Genomic DNA, 19,429 nt, shown 5'->3' with positions numbered 1-19,429 from the left:
AACACTCGCAATTATTGCAATAAATATCAGATTTAACAAACATGGATGAAATATTTGTTGAAAAAATACAATGTAAAACAGAGATAATACAAAACCTCTTATAAAAAATAAAATGATAAATTCCATAATACATCACCGAAAATAACAAAAAATAAATTAAATTCTACTCCTTTAACTAACGAACGACTTCAATATAATAATAATTATACATAAGTATAACATTTCAGTCATTTCCTAAAATTCCATATCACACATGGAATGATATTGAAAAAAAAAATACTAATTTGAGTACTGCCACATAGCAAATAAAATTGCTGGCAGTTCGCTGGTCGAGAAGGGTTGATTCTAAAAATCTGTAGATGAATATAAAAGTAGTTATCAGAATATGAATGATTTGTAATGAACTGTACGGAATGGAATGTATTTTGATACATAAAAAATACGCTCAGTGCAAATTGACTAAATCATGAATAAATCACATTTAATATTTAGAAGCACATTCATTCGACTATCAAACAGTTGCACCTTCGATGACATTCAATATACAAACAAGACGAGACATAATTAATTATTACACTAGTTTACCAATTTATAACTAGGGATTTCTAATACTCAACACTGAATACTTTATCTTATTGAACTTCAAAAAATACCATTTTTGATATGACTATTAAGTATTATTAACAAGTAATTTTTAACAGTAAATCGATATGTTAAAATATGAGCAACGAAAACTTTAGTTTTTACATTAAAATATAAAAAATACCTAGTGATATGAATTTTAACAAACCAATCGTTTAGGCCGGACCTATAGAAAAAGTGACAGTAGCTCAACAAGTGAACACCCAGCCTTAGAACTGATCGATGGGCAGTGACCGTCTATAGACGGCATAACCTCACAACAAATACAATCCTATTGTTTCAATTTGGCTGCCCATCAACCTATAGAGACAGATAAAATCCTACCTAAGTTATATTTACTAAAATTTACAGTCCCAACTATTTTGTCATTCGAAAACATAATACACAAAACAGCCGTTTTAAGGAATAGTCCATCACACTAAACACGTGACGGTAACAAAACAGTTTCATCCCCAACTAACTTAACAAACACATCCGTACAAGCACATTTGCAGTCCGCAACGAGTGCATTCATAACATTATCACTAATATTAACATTTGCACTAACACCATCAACCTGACCGTTCATGGAACCGGTTTTTATATGAAGAGGAACTCATCGTAGGCCTCCGGTTATTTGCTGACGAGTCCCTTCATCCGTTCCGCCTTGAAGTTCTCGAGGCTCCACTTCTGCCGCTTTTCGAGCACGTCGCAGTGCTCCATCACGATGCCGTCCTTCTTCTTGGAGACGGCCATGCACTTCTCACTGGAGCCGTGCTGGATCTGCTTCGTCTGTAAGGGAAAATATGATGTAGATTTTGTAAGTTAAGCTATGTTAATGTCCAAGAAGAGCGGGGTCTACTAATGCTGGTATTTTTTAAGTAAAAGGAGTGCCTCCACAATAATATTATACAAATATACATAGATAAGTTACTGAAAATCTTGATGTGTGTGTGACCCCTGCAATCGTTCCGGCATTGAAACCCCTGCCTCAGTAGTACTGCCAAGATAACAAAATTAAAACTGCTGTCCTAATACGTGCTCACACACATCGCGTAGCCTCAAAAGCGAGCGCGATGGAGAACCTTTGTCCGTCTTATACGCACCCCGTAATAGCCCTTCTGAAGGCCTAGCACGGGGTCAAGACTCGCAAGTCTTGACAAAATTTTAACACACAATCCCGCGGCCTCGAGATCGCTCTCTCGCACCGCGGTGAACTTTTGTCACGGCTTGCGCGTCTTAAGCCCCATGCTAGGCAAGCTGATGAACCTACCGCTTCATTGTAAATCCAGAGCTGGTTCCCCTTAGCCCCGTGGCACGGGTACAGAACCACATTGGACCCGGAGTAGTCGAGACACACCTCGTCTCGGCGTATCTCGCCTTGCTTGGAGTACATCCAGTACTGGAAACGGGAGAGCCGTGTTAATTTTATCTGCCGGACACTTTCGCACTCTGACTGACTAGGAAGATTAGATTGTTTTTACCCCGTATTTAACTTTTTGTATCGCGTAGTCACGATATTGAGTGAAAAACTATAGATTTTTACTGTGTCAAATTTTACGGGATTCCACCGGCTATCAGACTGCTTTTCCTAGTCAGTGAGAGTATCAATTTTGGTACAGTTGTGGACTCGCTAGGCACTTGGGTTTGTGAAAGACTTGAAGCATCATAGAAGAACCAAAGTACGAAAATTGTAAGCGCCTTGGGAGTCATTTACTGCACATGAACTTAAAATGAGAATATTAACCCTTCCACCGAATGCTGCATATAACGAACCTAAATGTTATTCAGGTTGGCTCTAATTGTTACTAACGAAAAAACTAAGTATGTTAAAGAATCATATTGAAGTTAAATATTATGCCTAGTTTTTCACTACCTAAGCAAGAACTTAATTCTTGTTTAGCATCAATAATGCCAGTCACGTAAGCTGAGCTTGATCTGTGCTCAACCTGGCAATCTGTAGTGAGAAACTGGGCATTAGTCATATACTGTATATCCCAATAATATTAGTTTTTGTACTGGAGAAGCTTATAATCTAAGTTAAAACTAGACTTATGATTAAAAAAAACCTATCGGCAGTACCAATTTGCAAGAGTACCTAATACCAAATTCTGAAATTGTCAACAAAGAAAGATAATGATTAATGAACAGAACATTTCTTCTAAAGACCTTTTAGTTTCTGGTAAGGCGGTTAGAGCCATTGACTATTTACTTAATAGATTTGATAAGTACCTTATAATTTAAAAGTAAAAATTATATTAAACTTGTGACTTGATTAGCCTTTCCAGAAACTGAATGTTAGATTTTGTATGATGCACATTATTTGTTTAACAGTATCACCACAAATAGGTTAAGTTTTTCTTCCCGAAGATCACACACAAAGATAACACGCTTTAAATACATCCATTTTAAATTCGGTCGGTCTAATTTACAAAGTGGCCATCTTATTTTATGAAAAACAAAGCATTACGATAAAACAAAAATCTAGATTGTTCGGAAAAATTAATAATTATTAGTAGTGTTTTGTGGTAATACGTTATAAACAACTGTATAGGTAGATAAGTAAATATGAGAAAGTAAATGTTATATATGTTCTTATACACGTCTATTAAATTATATTTACTTACACTTTTACCAATCTACTAATAAATACAATATTAATACTCTTAATGATCAAGTAGTGAAACACCATAACCAAGTGTAACTATACAGTTACAAGCAAAAGCAGAGGTAGATAAAAGTAGAAAGATGGCCACCGGTAACAAACCTGGTTCCCGTACTCGTTGTGACACGGCCATAAATTGACAGCTTTGTACGAATCCTCAGGGTTAGCCGCGGAGTCAAGACACAACTTGGACCACGGGTTCGCAATCTGATGCCACATTCCAAGAAAAAATAAAAAGCGTGCCGTAAGCGAGCGTGCTAAATTGAATTTACGACATCACTTGAGCCACTCAGTAAACCAAAACTATGCGATTCGAGCGAAGTGAGCTCAAGTTATGTCAACACAAAATAGGATGAAGATAATGTTTATGATTTTGATAAACAAGTTTTTATGGCAACCCAACTTGTTATCCCTTAAGTGCGTAGACATTTAGATAAACGATCCCAAAAGCTCTTTCTACGTTCACACATAGGACCATTGTCTGTGCGGCGAACCTGATTTCCCCCTTGTCCATGGCACTTGTGCTTCATAACCGAGCTTTCAATGTACTCGTCGTCTGTGGGTGCATCTAAGCAGAAATTCCCAAGAAATCCCAGATTCCTTATCTTGCATTTAAAAAACAAAACATACAAATGAAAAAAGTGCGCAAATGGGTGAGGTGTTCATCTGATAGACACTGAGTGCAAACTAAATTTTGGTGCTGAAACTCGTACAAAGTGGTACTGCCGGTAGAGTCAAGCTGGTAACGACATAACACCTGATTTCCTCCTTGTCGGTGACACATATAAATTCCCACCGCCTTATGGAGGTCCTGCCTTCGCACCGGGGAGTCCAAACACGCTTTGGGGAAGCCCACATTACGAATCTGTCAATGCAATTACGTTGAAAAAAAAACACACAACAATATTTTCTTTATTGATTGCACTCAATGACGGACAATTAGACACCAATACTAAAGTATGGACTTCAGAATGTCCACTGAAATTTGAGTAATTAATGTATTTTTTTGGATTAAGTTTTGTAGTTACACATAGTGTGATACTAACCTCGCCTTGGGCAACCGACTCTCCGGGAATGAAGAGCTCAGGGTAGATGTTTGTCAAATACCAATGGAAAGATTTACATCCAAGGTTTTCTCTGAGAGCTTTTCTGCTACTGATGTCTCCAAAATCACCTTTATCGTTACCGACTCTTTGGTAATAATATTTGGCAAAGTCATCCAGCCAAACCTATAAAGAACATAATTAATTTAGTTATATTCTCCCCATTGCATAAAATAATAATCAAATCAGAGTCAGGGTATAAAATATAGCTACCTCAGCTAAACGGACTGAATTCTTCTTCAAAACATTCACTCCACTCTTCCATTTGTACGGAGATCTCTTCCTGAATATATGACCCACATGAGAGCAAGGGACTATTTCAAGTGTGCCACCGCACATCCAAGTTTTGAACGATAGTTCTAAATTCTCGCCACCCCAGATATCAAAACCACTGTCGTAGGTTCCAAGTTTTTCAAAGAAGTCTTTGTCTATTGAGAACAGTCCACCTGCCATAGTAGGGGACCACACTGGTTCAGCTGTGTGTAAATGTCTGGCTCTTTCTCGTGCTGGAACCGGATGCCAATTGAACTGGAGATTCCAGTCAAAGCCACCTACATTGACCGAACTGGAGTCTCTGTAGTGGAACTCCAGAGTAGCATCGTCTATAACGTCAATGACAGGACACACTACCGTTGTTTTGTTTCTTGCTATACGGTCCAACAAGGGTTCGAGCCAACCTGAAAACAAAACAAAGGTTTAATCTTAGCTTTTTGTATATTCTATTTACATCTTAGTTCATCAATGAATAGATTTTTACCTTCTGCACACTCGCAATGGCTATCAAGGTACGTTAACACCGGGGCTGTGACATATCGAGCTCCAAGAAGTCTTGCACGAATCAGACCTTCACGTCGGTTGGCGCGAATAATTCTGACCTTTGGCAGCGAAGACATGTAATCATCCAACTGTTGCATCAAATGCGCTGGAATAAAAAATATAAGTGATAAAATCTTTTACACAACATTGCATTGTAAAAGAATGCAAAATATTGTTTATCTCCTTACGCATATCAGAAAAATCATCAACAAGGATGATTTCCTTTAACAAGTGTTCTGGAGATCGATCGATGACAGAGTGGACTGTGCGAAGCAGCACAGACCAGGCCTCATTGTGGAAACAGATGACGACAGATGTTTGAGGTAGATTCGTCAGATACCTCCCAGGAACCTTGCACCTGGAAATGATAAAAGTATTATGTTGATTCTGAGTCAAGTATTTACATCTTACTTATTATTGCCATTTATGAAGTTATTCTTGGTTAAAGTGCACATCCGGAACGGAAGCGCGGTATCAGACATACGCACTGACTGATCAATGTTATTATTTTTATATTTTTCTCCCCATACAGTATGGTTATCATCATCATATCAGCATCAGTTAATAACAATAAAAGACGTGTTTCAGCGTCAAGTTGGTGGATGCCACCTCACTTCTAGTGTAGCGGTGTAAGCTAAGGCGCGGGTCTTTTCGGTGCTGGACAACACACTCTTTTTTTGTATAATTTAACATAGATGCAATATAATATACAATGCGTTTGTTTGGGGGTGTGGTGCTAGACACCGAATATTTTTCGCAAATCTTTTATATTTTTTCGTTTTAAAAAAAAACCTCACCATTCATCCCTAGGGTCCGGCAGTTTCCGCCGAACGGAGATCAGGTCGCTAATATACTGGTTGAAGGCGTTCTTTTTCCAGCCCTCGCTGACGGCCAGCTTGGTCTCCTCGCTGATGTTCTTCGGCAGCACCACCGGCTTGCCGAGCTCGCCCAGGGCCGTGTCGGCGCCCGGCGCGGCCAACACGCCCAGACCTTGAGATGTGGGAATGACATTTTTAGAATATTTGCTCTATGGTTCATAAAAGTGGTTTTATTTATTGTTTTAGTCTTTGCTCTATGGATCATTCATATGTATGGTGATGCTACTAAGTATTCATAAATTTTCAATAATGAGTACAAGTATATTTAAATTTCAAGCCTGATTCGGAAATTTTATATGTATTGAAATTGTCTAAATTACCTAGTTTGATTAATGGAAAATGTATAAGCTACTTATAGCTAAACAATAAACATCATTATAGACAAACGATAAACAACAAACAACATATTTTCATTCAATAAAATTATGAAAAAAAAACTATTTAATGAAATAAACTGGTGAAGTTATGGAATTCAGATCAAATAATTCGTTTATTAATTCCTAATTATAATACCTAACTACTAGGTAGGTACTTCATACAAAACTTGACGAAGTATTTGCTCTGAAATTTTCTTAAATCTATTCATTTGTTAGTAAGTTGCTAACTATACTACTATTATCAGTGCATCAGTAAAGCTCAAAAACGTACCTCCGTCGTCTGCGAGGCGTATGATCCAATTGAAATGACTCTGGGCTGCAAACGCAAACAATTAACATGCAATGTGTTAAGCCAGCTATTCATTCACTCGCAAATTCACTCGCGGACCAATTCCACCATGAATGGCAGTCGCGTTCCGAGTGAATTCACTAAAGAATAGCGGTCTTATCCCAGATAAAGCGATAGAGTGAACAGATAATACCATTACACATAATGCAAATTTGTTTATGTTAAGGTTATATTTAAGAAGTGATTCTACTTTATTTAACTCTAATATCAAAATAACCATTGAAAACTATCTACTGGTAAATAGTTAAGATTGAAATTAATAAAGTATAAAGCTTGGGCCAAGAATACAATGGTATTTGTAGGAATAAGATCCAGTGATCAAAATAAAATATGAAGATTATCTACATTAGGTAGAGAGAAACAAACCGCATCATCACAACACAATATTTCAACCCCAATAGTCATTCTAATCAATACGGCGCATGAAAATGAACCTGCCTGATTAAACCGTGATAATATAGCATGCAAGGAATTCCATTATAAGTTAATATCTAAAAGTCCCTGCACCGTACAAGAGCATGCACAAAGCTAGATAAATGAATCACCATCGGAAAGGTTGCTTCCGTACGCTGCCGGCTCACTTTTCCTTTTGGAAGATTTAAAGGACTTTGCTTCTGGCTCGTCATATTCCACCTGCGCCGAGCCTTCGATGCTGTTCCTCCCTCCGTGCGTTATTAGCGCTACCATGAACCATAGTGCTGTCCCAACCAGCAGGGTCTTTATAATCCACGTCCTTCTTCTTAGGAAAAACATTATTGCAGCTTCTGATATGTGCACTTACGATATCGTCTGAGTATTCTCTAAACTCACTCTCACTTTAGGAATGTCGAAGTATTTATTGAGCGATATTAAGACTACAATCACATAAAAGGTGACTAGCACAGGATAAAATATGTTTAAAAGTTTCTTTCGGTATATGAGATATGGTTTTTGATATGACTGTCGAGTAGATCAGTTTATTTTTCTTTTACATGTCTAGTTGTTTGGTGAAGCAACCTCCTGATTATTGCAGGAGTTGGTTACTTTCCGCTTGCTTGTTCGTTTCATTTCTGACTTATTCTGACGCATCTAAACTTGTGTTTCTTTGCCATTGCTGTAAATAATCCTGTAAAAAATATAAAAAATGTGTGATAAATTTTATGTAAATAAATAAAAAAATATATTAAGTACATGTCTAAGGACACCCAATAGAGCTTATTAAACACCCTCGCATAACACGACACACATCAAATCCCCAATTTGTATTATTCACACACATCATATAGATACATAGACACATCACCTTTTGCCTTAAAGAAAAAACTAAGGAAACTGAGCTCTTAGTCCCAGCACTACGCAGTAGTTGGGCTTCCGCCGGCGCTGATGGATGGCGCTGCCACGCGCATTATCGGCCAACGGCCGGCGCTATTTTTCACCGTAACGTTGTCCGAAATGGAGACTTGTGAAATGCCCCAACAACAAGAGTTTCCGTGCGTATTTGGATTTCAAATGAGTTCATTTCGAATTCATTGTGGCCGTGTGTGTGTTTTTATTTGCCAGATACGTGGAAAAGAATGAATGCTATGGGCGTCCGCGTGATTTACCATAGTAGATAACGTGAAATTACTTTGTGCGCGACACGATTTTTTTAACTAGGTACTTATACTTAACATTATCGGTAAACTAATAAAAGTAGATATTCTTACCTTTTTATTTAACTTGAATACTATGAAGTAACTTGCGTAGAGATCTGCAACAAATAAAAACAATCTTTAGGAATTGAGGTGAATAAATTTTAATATGGGCCGTCCATTCTGATAACAAAACCAAATATTGTAAAAAATATAACTGTATGGTCTTCATCAATACTTGAAGTGTCTGCGTCCATAAATAAAGAAACAATTTGCTTTTGTTTCGTCTTATAGGTGCTAAGCCTGGAGAAGGCTTCGATAAAGGCCATAAGTTTCGGATAAAATCTTTACTGTTTCAATTTTACCGTAAATATGCCCAACTCCGGAGCATCCGACTATCTCGGACGTCTTGGGCCATAAATTTGGCGAGCCTCCCCGGGGAAGGTTCTACGACGGGAGAGTATTGAAATCCTGTTTATATTTGTGCAATCGTAAAAATACTATTGCCGAAATATTGTACTCATAATAAGAAAGCAAATTTGGCACAATACAACAGGTAAGGAAAAATACGGTTTTGTATAGGTAGAAGAAGTTCCAGTGAGAAAAGCACCAAATTAGTACGGAAATGACACCGTATGCAATATTGTAGTACAATTAACAGCGCATCGGAATAGGGTCATTTGGTGATGACATTTATTATAGTAAGTGGAACTTATTAATTGCTCTCTTGAGTGTGTATGTTACGGAAGAAAACGTTCCGGTAATTTATTTTGGTAATTTTTAGTAAAGGTCCATGATTTTAAAAAGAGAATGGAGTATCATATTTGAACGAAGTGGATGCTAAAACGGTTTCATCAGTAGTACAATGCAGCTATTTCGGTCGATCGGATTTAAAACATGCATAAGTTCGATCTGGATGAAGGAAATGTATTATTTATTGAATCCGAACCCGGATATATAATCATTTTATTATACGAATTCACGACTTTTTCGTATTTTAAATTGTGTATTTCATTTTCAAACTTATTTTTTAGGTCAAATTTGAATGGGACGGTTTACTTGCACGATTAATTATCGATTATACTTGTCAATTGCTAAGTATAACGCCTTGTGGGTTGCGTACTTATCATAGCATTCTAAGCTTAAAGTTTTTTAACGATTAACGCCGAAAAGCTGTAATTTATTTTATTACAAAAGCCAAGATAACCTCTAGCAAACCGCACCGCTCTTCGACCATGACCTAAAGCTGCCACTAGAGTTATGGCGCGACACGACGCAATTACCGCTAGATGTCTCTGAGTGCAATTTAGATACGCAATGTTTACACATACATAGATATAACACACACATACACAAACCTGCATACTACATGTATTACTTTGTTTTGGGGTGCACAATAGTAGCCTCCACGAGTGACGTATCAAATTTACGTAGTATACACACCAGGGCGTCTAGTACATACATACATCCATCCTGACGTCCCTCAGCAGGGACAAAGGGCTTTGAGAAGATTTCTCCATCTGACTCGATCTTGGGCAGCGGCTGCGAGATCCTCCCACTCCATCCTCATAACCTTTGGCGTCTAGTACGGGTTTTGCAATTTACGTAAACGAAACAAGTTTTGGTTTTCTTCTGTCAAGTGCATACATTTTCTGCTAAAAGTTTCATGGTAGTTTCCGCTAGAGGCGCCACTTTGTATGCGAGAAAACTGAAACTTTTATAGTTTTCGTCAATCTCTAAAACCTGTTCTAGACCTAGACCATCTTTGCTCGTGAGTGTACTACATACATTAGATGAAAAGTTCCACCTGACATTGACGTTCCATATGTTACTGGAACTTAATAATAATAATAATAATAATAAAAACGTTTATTCCGTGCCATCGCACACACACAGAAAAAAAAAAGAAAACATAATGAAAAACAGTAATAAATGAACACAAAGACATTATGACTAAACAAAAGAAATAAATGAGAGGATATGTGTGCGTTGTCTGGCACCGAAACGGACGGCGGCTCAGCTAAGGCGGTAGAAGATAATATATTACCTACTACCGCGCTGATTTTCAGCCGCTTCCCTTTATGATGCCACTGACGTAGTATTGTATATTTATGTATAAATAGGTAGTTATGGCAAGTGCACGGCCGGCAGCTGTGAACCAAGGTCACCCGGGGTACTTCACACGCATAAGCGGTTCGTGTTTTCAGCGGCCCCGAGTGCCTCACGCGGCTGTAAAAGGCTTTCAGTGCCTACGCTGCCGCCGTGCTGCGCCCACACTGTGCCATAAACTGTAAATAAATATATGATTGTGATTTAAAACGTAATTAGAAATATCATGTAGTGAATCTGTAGGCGAGTGGTATATTTTTGTGTAATGAATAATACAATTTTACGATGGATATTGGGAATGAAGTCATAGACTAAAGGTATGTAATTACTAAATAAATTCGTTACTTACATACATGGCATTGTGGTTTTACTTTGTTACCTTGATTTTATGTTTCTTTCAGAAGGTATTCATATTGAAGGTAGCTGTGAACATTAGCTGTGTTGCAAAAAATGGGATGATTTTGGAGATAAGAAAATATGTACAATAATGGAAGATTATATTATGCCGCGGGAGTCCATTTGTGTATTGCGAAGAAAACTAGTGTAAGTACCTATTATTTATTTATTTTCACTGCCCAATTCAAATAGTCACTTGAACTAACGCCTCCTATAATAATATTGGGTTGAGTTAAAATGTGTGTTAAAGTAGTTATAATAATCACTAGAGCAATGTCATAGAAAACCTGCAAACTTCTCCATAACTACGACTACTATACCCGTAGATGGGTCGACTGTTGTTTTGTTAGCAGAATTGTTTTTAACTTAGACTTAAACGATTTTACGGTTTTCAGGTCGCGCAATCCAGGATCCAATTTATTCCAACAGTGTGTGGAGTTAAAGGAGAAGCTTCCCGCAAACGATGCTGATTTATGCTGAGGGGTTAGAAGCAGGTAGGAGGATGCCCTGGTTCGGTGAGAGTTGAGGTCACGTGACCACCGTAGTTTATTAAACAGATATTCGGGCAGCCGTTTCTGTATAATCCCAAATAGAAGGCAGGCAAAGTGAAGGTGCCGACGGCTTGCCAATTTCAATAACTTTGATCTTATGAGGTACGGAGTAACGTGACTACGAGCAGGGATGGTGTAGCAGTATCGGGCACAAGCGTTTTGCACTCGCTGTAAAAGACGCTGTGTTTTACCATAGATGCAAGGACCGTATACTGTGTCAGCATAATTTAATTTAGATAAAACTAAACTTTCACATAACTGCTCACGAATCTCAGTTTTTATGTAGGGTCTTATACGATAAAGAATTTTTAATCTATAAAAGCAGTTTGACACTAAATTTAAAACATGTTTCTCGAAGCGCAGGTTAGAGTCAAAGTAAATGCCGAGGTTTTTAGCTTCACTTACCATTTGGATTGACTCGCCAGCTACCTTTATATCGGGGTTATTGGCTTTTATTTTTGAAACTTGTTGTTTTGATCCTATTATAAGAAACTGTGATTTGGTGGGATTCAGTAAGAGCGAATTACTTTTAGACCATGCTACTATTTGGTTTAAATCCTCATTTATTAATGTTACTGTATCTGCAGTGCCATCTGGGACACATGATAGGTATATCTGTAGGTCGTCTGCATAGATATGATATTTACAGTTTTTTATGCAGTCTACTATATCACAGGCGTACAGAATAAATAGAATAGGTCCAAGTATAGACCCTTGTGGGACTCCTCTGGTCACTTGACTAGCTGAGGAAATTTTCGTTTCGCCATTAATATTGGTAAGTTTTACAATTTGTGATCGTTGGCTGAGATAGCTATAGAACCACCTTACTGTATCGGCTTCAAATCCATAGTAGGTCAGTTTGGCCAGTAGGCGAGGGACGCTAATAGTATCGAAGGCACGCGAGAAGTCTAATAGCGTTAAAATAGTGCCCTGACCTTTATCTTGCGAACAGAGTATATCATCGACTACATCGAGGAGAGCCGTTGTTGTACTGCGAAACTTCCTAAACCCGGACTGGACAGTAGGGAGAATGTTATTGCATTCAATATATTGGCTCATCTGATCGCATACAACTTTTTCTAATATTTTAGACAGGCAAGCTAGTATACTTATCGGCCTTAATTCATTAACAGTAGAGGGACACGATGTCTTAGGTATAGGTTTTATGATGGCAGTTTTCCATAGTTGCGGGAATGTATAGTTCATTAGTGAGTAATTTATAATATACGTTATGACGTCCAGCGTTCGCGGAAGAGTGAGGCAAAGCATTTTAAGAGATATACGATCGATGCCTTGTGCGTTAGATTTTAATATATTAATGAATTTTTGTACTGTTTTGCTATCTACAGGTTTAATTTGGAATTTGGAATCACCAAATCTGTTACTTTCAAAATATGCTAAGTCAGCAAAATTTAGTTCCTCCTTCGAAGGCAAATTTAAAAAGTGTGTATTTATGGCGTCCGGATCATTAAATTGTGGTGGTAGGTCAGTCGACTTATGACTTCGCAGTACTGTTTTTTTTAAATTTTTCCACAGTGTCGCCGAGTTTTTACTATTATTATTAATGTAAAACTCATAGTAGGCGCGTTTTTCCTTGTCTAATGTAGAAATAACCAATTTTTTTAAGTCAAGGTAGTAATTTTTATTAACTTCTGACCTAGTTAATTTATATTTTTTGAAGGCTTCGTTTCGCAAATACATCATATATTTTATATTCTCGGTGATCCACGGGTATCCGGGATCCCTGATACATATATTTTTTTCTGGCGCATGAAGATCAAATAATTGTAGAATCAAGTTATTGAAAGCGTCCACCATACTATTTATGTCATCACATTGCATTATACTTTCCCAATCTAAGTTATTTAGGTCATTGTTGAAGTAGTTCCAAAGTATATCGCTTAGCGGTCGAATGTTCATAAATTTAGGAGTGAACTTTGGTTTCTTTATGTTTAACGTTGCTGTGATAAATGCATGTCTACCTAGTGCCGGTATATAATCTACGTTAGTGTGGCCAATTGTACTATCTGTGCAAACGACATCTATCAGCGTCTCACAGTGGTCGTTGGCAAAGTGAGTAGGTTGCTGAACTGTTTGAGTTAACCCAACGCTATGTAAGAAGTCCTTAAATAAAGCCGTTTTGTTATTGTTGGTCAATAAGTCTATATTAAAGTCCCCCATGAGTAACAGCTGGTCATATCCTGAGAATGACGTGACCGAGTCCGTCAACGCATCAAAGAACGTGTTAATGTCCAACCATTCTGGCCTGTATGCTGTACCGATAAGTAATTTGATGGAGTTGACAGTGCAGCTGAGCCACATCTGCTCCACGGTAGGCGATACGGGGTGCTTCCGGATACGCGTGCTAATACCATTTTTTATGTAGAAGCCTATGCCGCCGCCGCGGCCCCGCAGGGCGGGCGGGCGCGGCACGTGGCGCAGCTTGTACCCTGGCACCACCGGGGCACGCTCGTCCATATTCTGTTTAAGCCACGTCTCATTAATTCCGACTATGTCCGCTCCGTAACGTTGCATAGTTGTTATAAATTCGTCATGTCCAGTAGATAAGGATCCCGCGTTAAAAATTCCAACGGTAAATAATTTTTGTTTCTTCATTTTTCTACATATTTATTTAAAAGAATTTTTAATGATGTATGAATGCTTAGTACAATTATAGTGTAGTACTTGAGTGTATTAATCTTAGTGTATAGGTATAAGTAGGTGTGTGTAGTAGGGTATGTGTATATAGTAGTGTAGATAAATAAAACTGAGCGTATACAAGTGGGTATCAGAAGAGATGCCGCTATCAAACCACAGCCGGCAACCGAGCGGGTCGGTTCCAGACAACAACGTGCATTAAACATGTACTTATAACTATCATTATAAGATAACAGGTGGCGACCGCAACTGAAAGCCGATTCACAACAGAAATAAGAGCAAAGTAATATTAACTTGAACAAGACAACATGACTCTTATAGTTAGGACATGAGGCTTCAATATTGTGTAAATTATAACACGAAAAATTTAGCAATATAGTGCTCGACAGTAGACACATTAGAATAGCATATAATGTACAGATAATGCAACAATATGACACTTTGTATGCATAGGTATAGGTAGCAAGGCTTATAGTATTATCGTCAGGTTTACATTGGTGAGGTTGTCGTCGCGGCACTTGGTGCAATACCAAACACACGAGTAATGTCATTAGAGGTGCGTATCCACTGTCGTGGAGTGTCCTGGGCCTGTCGCGCGTAAATACGACCTTTTTTGGTCCATAGAAATCTCCACGACTGCCTGCGCCCGACTTCCCGAACCTGATAGAATAACTGGCGGTTGATTTTGGTCAGTCGTTCATTAACAAAGAAGGGGCGCGGCGCAGAGGACTGGCCGAGGTCGGCCGAAGTGGCTCCGCGGCGGACGCGCGCGGCGGTAATCAGGTCGTCCTTGAGCGCGCGGCGCGATAGCCGCACCACGAGCGGCCGCGGCCGGCCCGCCCCCGCGCCCGCGCCCTTCCCGTCCTCGCCCGGCGCCCGGCTCCATCCCTTCCTTGCACCGACCCTCTCCGCACTCACCACGTCTGACTCATTCAAATTGAGCCCCAGTTTGGCAGCCACAGACAGGATCAGGTGCGTAGGGTTTTCCCCGTTCTCTTCATTGAGATTAGTGATCTCAACATCATTTTCCAGTAGCTCCTGATCTTTCTCATTCAGTTCTACTCGTAAGTCCGCTATGATAGATTCGAGACGCGACCCCGTTCCGTCAGTGAGCCGCTGCTCCAGCAGGTCCACACGAGAGTCCAGAGCGTTCAGACGATTATTTGTCTCAGTGAAAGAGTTCTTAAGCTCTTTCACTTCAGTGCGGAACATCTGAATCTCCTCTCGAGCGGCAGTTAGTTCCTGACGAAATAGCCTTATCTCCAGTCCAAGCTCCACCTTAAATTCTTCGGTGGTGTCGTTTGCCGTGGAGTTGAGCCGGTCCTCAGCCACGACCAGCTCGGGCAGCCCGGGGCTACTCACTCCTGTTTCTGAGACGGGGGCGACGGCAATGGTCTCCTCGACTACCTGGGCGCATGCAGGGCAAAGCCAAGTAGCAGGCCTGGCTTCCATATCACCCTTCAAACAGTACGGGTGATATATAATTGCACATTTGGCACATTTAGCGCACTTTGCTATATCGCCCCGCGGGACAATTTTTTTGCAGCCTCCGCATTTCGTCATTGTACGTACCTACAGAATAACTAGATGCGCGCACGGCAGACAGTTAGTTAGCTAGTACGAGCGTATCACGCAAGATGGCACCGCAGAATACTTATACAGAGCGTCACCAGATGGCACTGCAAAGGGTTTTTATGTGAGAATGTATGTATAATTTTGCACTGGTAGGGTAAACTCACTATTATTAGCAAATGTAATACCCGCAAATTGTATCTAATGGTAGATTCACTGAGCACTTTCAGGTCGATTTCTCACGTTAATACACCACTTTGCACAGAGATAACAATTAATGTATGTTATTATCACTTATTTTACTGTTTATTAAACTTTTTACTATTGAACTACTTGTTTTTATATATTTAATAGCACGAAGTTAATGATGTGCACCTTGTGTACAACATATCAGTCATCAACTTTTTCATTGCCTTTGAGTGTATAATTGTTTATCCGGCGCAACCTGGACAGTCAGCAACCGACAGAAAACGTGACTGGCTAATCTTTTATCTCCTCCTCCTATACAACCCGTTTAAACCAATGACTCCCATTTCAAGAATACATGAAATAATAAAACACCCTGTATACATGTTAGGGAATGGTGCTGAGTCGTGAGCACAAGTTTCGATCCTCCGTTAACGTTGCGTATCGTCAACTGTCACTGTCAAAATGTAAGGCAAAGTTAGTTCCAAAAGTGACATTTGTTTTTTTCCATATGTTAGGTGGAATTTCACCAAACGCTAAACGTATTTAGTAGCCTGTCATACGTCTGTCAGTCAGTTAGTACAAAATGTATTTAAAATTTGATTTAAATACGTTTAGCGTTTGCTAAAAGTGACCCTTCGTGTAGATTCGAAAATAGTATCGAATCCTATGCTCGCGCCTCTGATGGACTATAGAATAGAGTTTAAAACTCCTTACAACTGAAGAAGAAAAAAACAATTAGGTACCAAACTTTTTTGACCAACAAAGTTTTGTCTCAAATAATAATTAATGCGGAGTTTTATACAGGGTGTCCCAAAAGTCAACGTCATCCCTTAAAGGGCTGATAGATCAGCTCATGAGAGGCCAGAATATCACAATATGACCTTAGTAAAAACTCGATAATTTTCGAGATATTGACACTTTTATAAATTTGCTGAAAATCGACACCTTGGATCAGTTTTTTGCGTGCCGCCGGTACAAAAATCCATATAGTTAGAATTTGTTTGGTGTTGCATCACCCTGTATAGCCCTGCTATTGATCGCATCCAAAAAAAATATCGAGTAATGCTGTATGTTTAAAAAAAATACGGTTTTCAAAGTCATAAAAGGTAATCGTATTTTTTTATAAACAACTTTGACTCTACATACTGTAAAAAAAAATATACCACGCAAACCTGGCACCTTATTTGAAAAGATTGCTCATTTAATGCAGTTTCCAAAATGGTATGAAACGTTGCTATTGTTTCAATTAACAAAAAAGTTATTGCTATTTTAGTACAAAACGACCTCGATGTAAAATTGTTTTAAGGAAATTTATCTGACTGAATTTATTAAGGGTAAGTGATGTTGGAATGAGTAAAAGTGAAATAGGTGGCGTGGCCGGGAGTGGGAAAAGAGATAACGTTGTCACAGTTAATAAAAAAACGCATTTTGAGTATCTTTCTCGAAAAAAGTGGACTATAGCAACTCCACATTCCCCATAAATGTAGAGCATGGTAACGTATATTCCTGAGTAGTGCTAATGTGTGATATTGTACAAGTAAAACGCTTACACATGTACATTGTACACCCACAGTATCCAAAAAATGGACAGATCAGTTTGTCATTAACATTACCTCTAAGTACTTGTTATTTATTTTAAAGTTATTGTTAAACAAAACCAAACTCTCCAAATTATGATTATGACCATTAATGAGTATTATTTTTTGCTGATTATGTACTTAATATAATAATGAGGTTTTATAATTTTGAAAAATAAAAATAAAAGTCAATAAATGTTAGTTTTTTTAAATAACGTGTAAAAAACGCAAAATATGTTTTATAAGAATTGGTAATTTTTATCTTAGCAATTTTTGCGTCATCTATGTTGCCACGGCTGACCCAACCACCTATTTTACTTTTACTCATTCCAACATGACTTACCCTTAATAAATTCAGTCAGATAAATTTCCTTCAAACAATTTTACATCGAGGTCGTTTTGTACTAAAATAGCAATAACTTTTTTGTTAATTGAAACAATAGCAACGTTTCATACCATTTTGGAAACTACATTAAATGAGCAATCTTTTCAAATAAGGTGCCAGGTTTGCATCGTATATTTTTTTTACAGTATGTAGAGTCAAAGTTGTTAATAAAAAAATACGATTACCTTTTATGACTTTGAAAACCGTGTTTTTTTTAAACATACAGCATTTTTCGATATTTTTTTTGGCTGCGATCAATAGCAGGGCTATATAGGGTGATGTAACACCAAATAAATTCTAACAATATGGATTTTTGTACCGGCGGCACGCAAAAAACTGATCCAAGGTGTCGATTTTCAGCAAATTTATAAAAGTGTCAATATCTCGAAAATTATCGAGTTTTTACTAAGGTCATATTGTGATATTCTGGCCTCTCATGAGCTGACCTATCAGCCCTTTAGGGGATGACGTTGACTTTTGGGACACCCTGTATAAGTGAAAAAAGTGTAATTTCTTTATTTATTTATTTATTTTATTTTATTTGGCACACACAACAGTATTAAAGACGTTTACAATATAACATAAGGTAAATTACATAAGTTCTAGTCTAGTCTTAACACCAAAACAATGTGTACACAGCATGTTAGTGCAAAGAGCACAACCACTAATTACTTACAATAAATTAAATTTTAATACATAATATTTAAAATTTTAATAATCACATACATTCAAACACATTAATAAATTAATTAGGATGGTCAATAAATTTAGATATATTTTTTTTAAAACTACCCAGTTTTAAATTAAATGAAACCTACCGGTTCCAGGAACTAAATTTTAGTATTCAAACGGCTTTATTTCATAAAACATAATATTTGCGTAAAAATGTCTAGGTTTTACCATTTTATTCAGCTAAAAGGAACTTTTATTCTCATTGAAACTAATTAGCATTAAAATGTATTAAAACAGGGACTTTATTCAGCTCATGCAATTTGAATATCTCTTCATAAAGAAATAATAATGAATTAGGTACCAAGACTACCAAGTTCTTTTGTGACATGATAAATGCTAATTAAAAAGTATGTATTATAAGTACTCCTCTTCGAGAGTTTCTTCAGTGGTTATTCAAGGTCTGCTTTTCAGATATATTTTTTAAATGACAAATTAGGCTGGACATTGATATGAATTCATTTTTTTGTACAAATATTAGGACTACGTATGTAAAATGAAACACAACCCTACTAACACGATAAATACGAAAGTTTTTAAGTCTGGATATTTTGTTACTCTTTCACGTGTAACTACTGAACGGTAAATAATGCCATAAGCCAACCACTACAAGTAGGAAAGTGGATGAAGACGGAAAATAGAGGAAGTGGGCAAGTAGACGATGTAGGAAGAATCGAAAATAGAAAAGTAGATGAGGTGCTCCTGAAGGGGCATGAGTTCCACTTGCCTTTTAAGGCTACCTGTTTATCCCAAGTGATAAAAAATGGTAGGTATATCCATGAGATGATAAAATAAAAAGATTCGCTGTAGCTGTGTTACCAGCCTATAAAATCAAATTGTAAAT

At 37.9% G+C, this 19,429-nt stretch overlaps 1 protein-coding gene across 6 annotated transcripts in view; it reads right to left on the bottom strand.

Annotated features, from left to right (window-relative positions):
• Positions 1-269: 269 nt before the first annotated feature.
• Positions 270-19,429, bottom strand: part of LOC119693059 (putative polypeptide N-acetylgalactosaminyltransferase 9) — a 138,460-nt gene continuing 119,300 nt past the window's right edge. For 3 of the 6 annotated variants that reach the window (XM_038115323.2, XM_038115322.2, XM_038115321.2), the window contains 11 exons: positions 8,495-8,538; positions 7,355-7,914; positions 6,732-6,776; positions 6,003-6,195; positions 5,394-5,563; positions 5,147-5,311; positions 4,603-5,066; positions 4,333-4,515; positions 4,044-4,151; positions 1,895-2,023; positions 270-1,413 (listed from right to left, as the gene is read on the bottom strand). In XM_038115323.2, the coding sequence (XP_037971251.2) occupies positions 1,255-1,413; positions 1,895-2,023; positions 4,044-4,151; positions 4,333-4,515; positions 4,603-5,066; positions 5,147-5,311; positions 5,394-5,563; positions 6,003-6,195; positions 6,732-6,776; positions 7,355-7,562 (1,824 nt within the window). In that variant the 5' untranslated portion in view covers positions 7,563-7,914; positions 8,495-8,538 and the 3' untranslated portion in view covers positions 270-1,254. Of the gene's footprint in view, positions 1,414-1,894; positions 2,024-3,388; positions 3,494-4,043; positions 4,152-4,332; positions 4,516-4,602; positions 5,067-5,146; positions 5,312-5,393; positions 5,564-6,002; positions 6,196-6,731; positions 6,777-7,354; positions 7,915-8,494; positions 8,539-19,429 lie in introns of all 6 variants that reach the window. The other 3 variants (XM_038115327.2, XM_038115324.2, XM_038115326.2) reach the window with 3 other exon arrangements.

The sequence above is a fragment of the Plutella xylostella genome, chromosome 8, assembly GCF_932276165.1.
Source record: "Plutella xylostella chromosome 8, ilPluXylo3.1, whole genome shotgun sequence".
Taxonomy (NCBI): Eukaryota; Metazoa; Arthropoda; class Insecta; order Lepidoptera; family Plutellidae; genus Plutella; species Plutella xylostella.
Note: the sequence above shows the minus strand (reverse complement) of the source record. Positions and strands in the feature narration are given on the sequence as shown.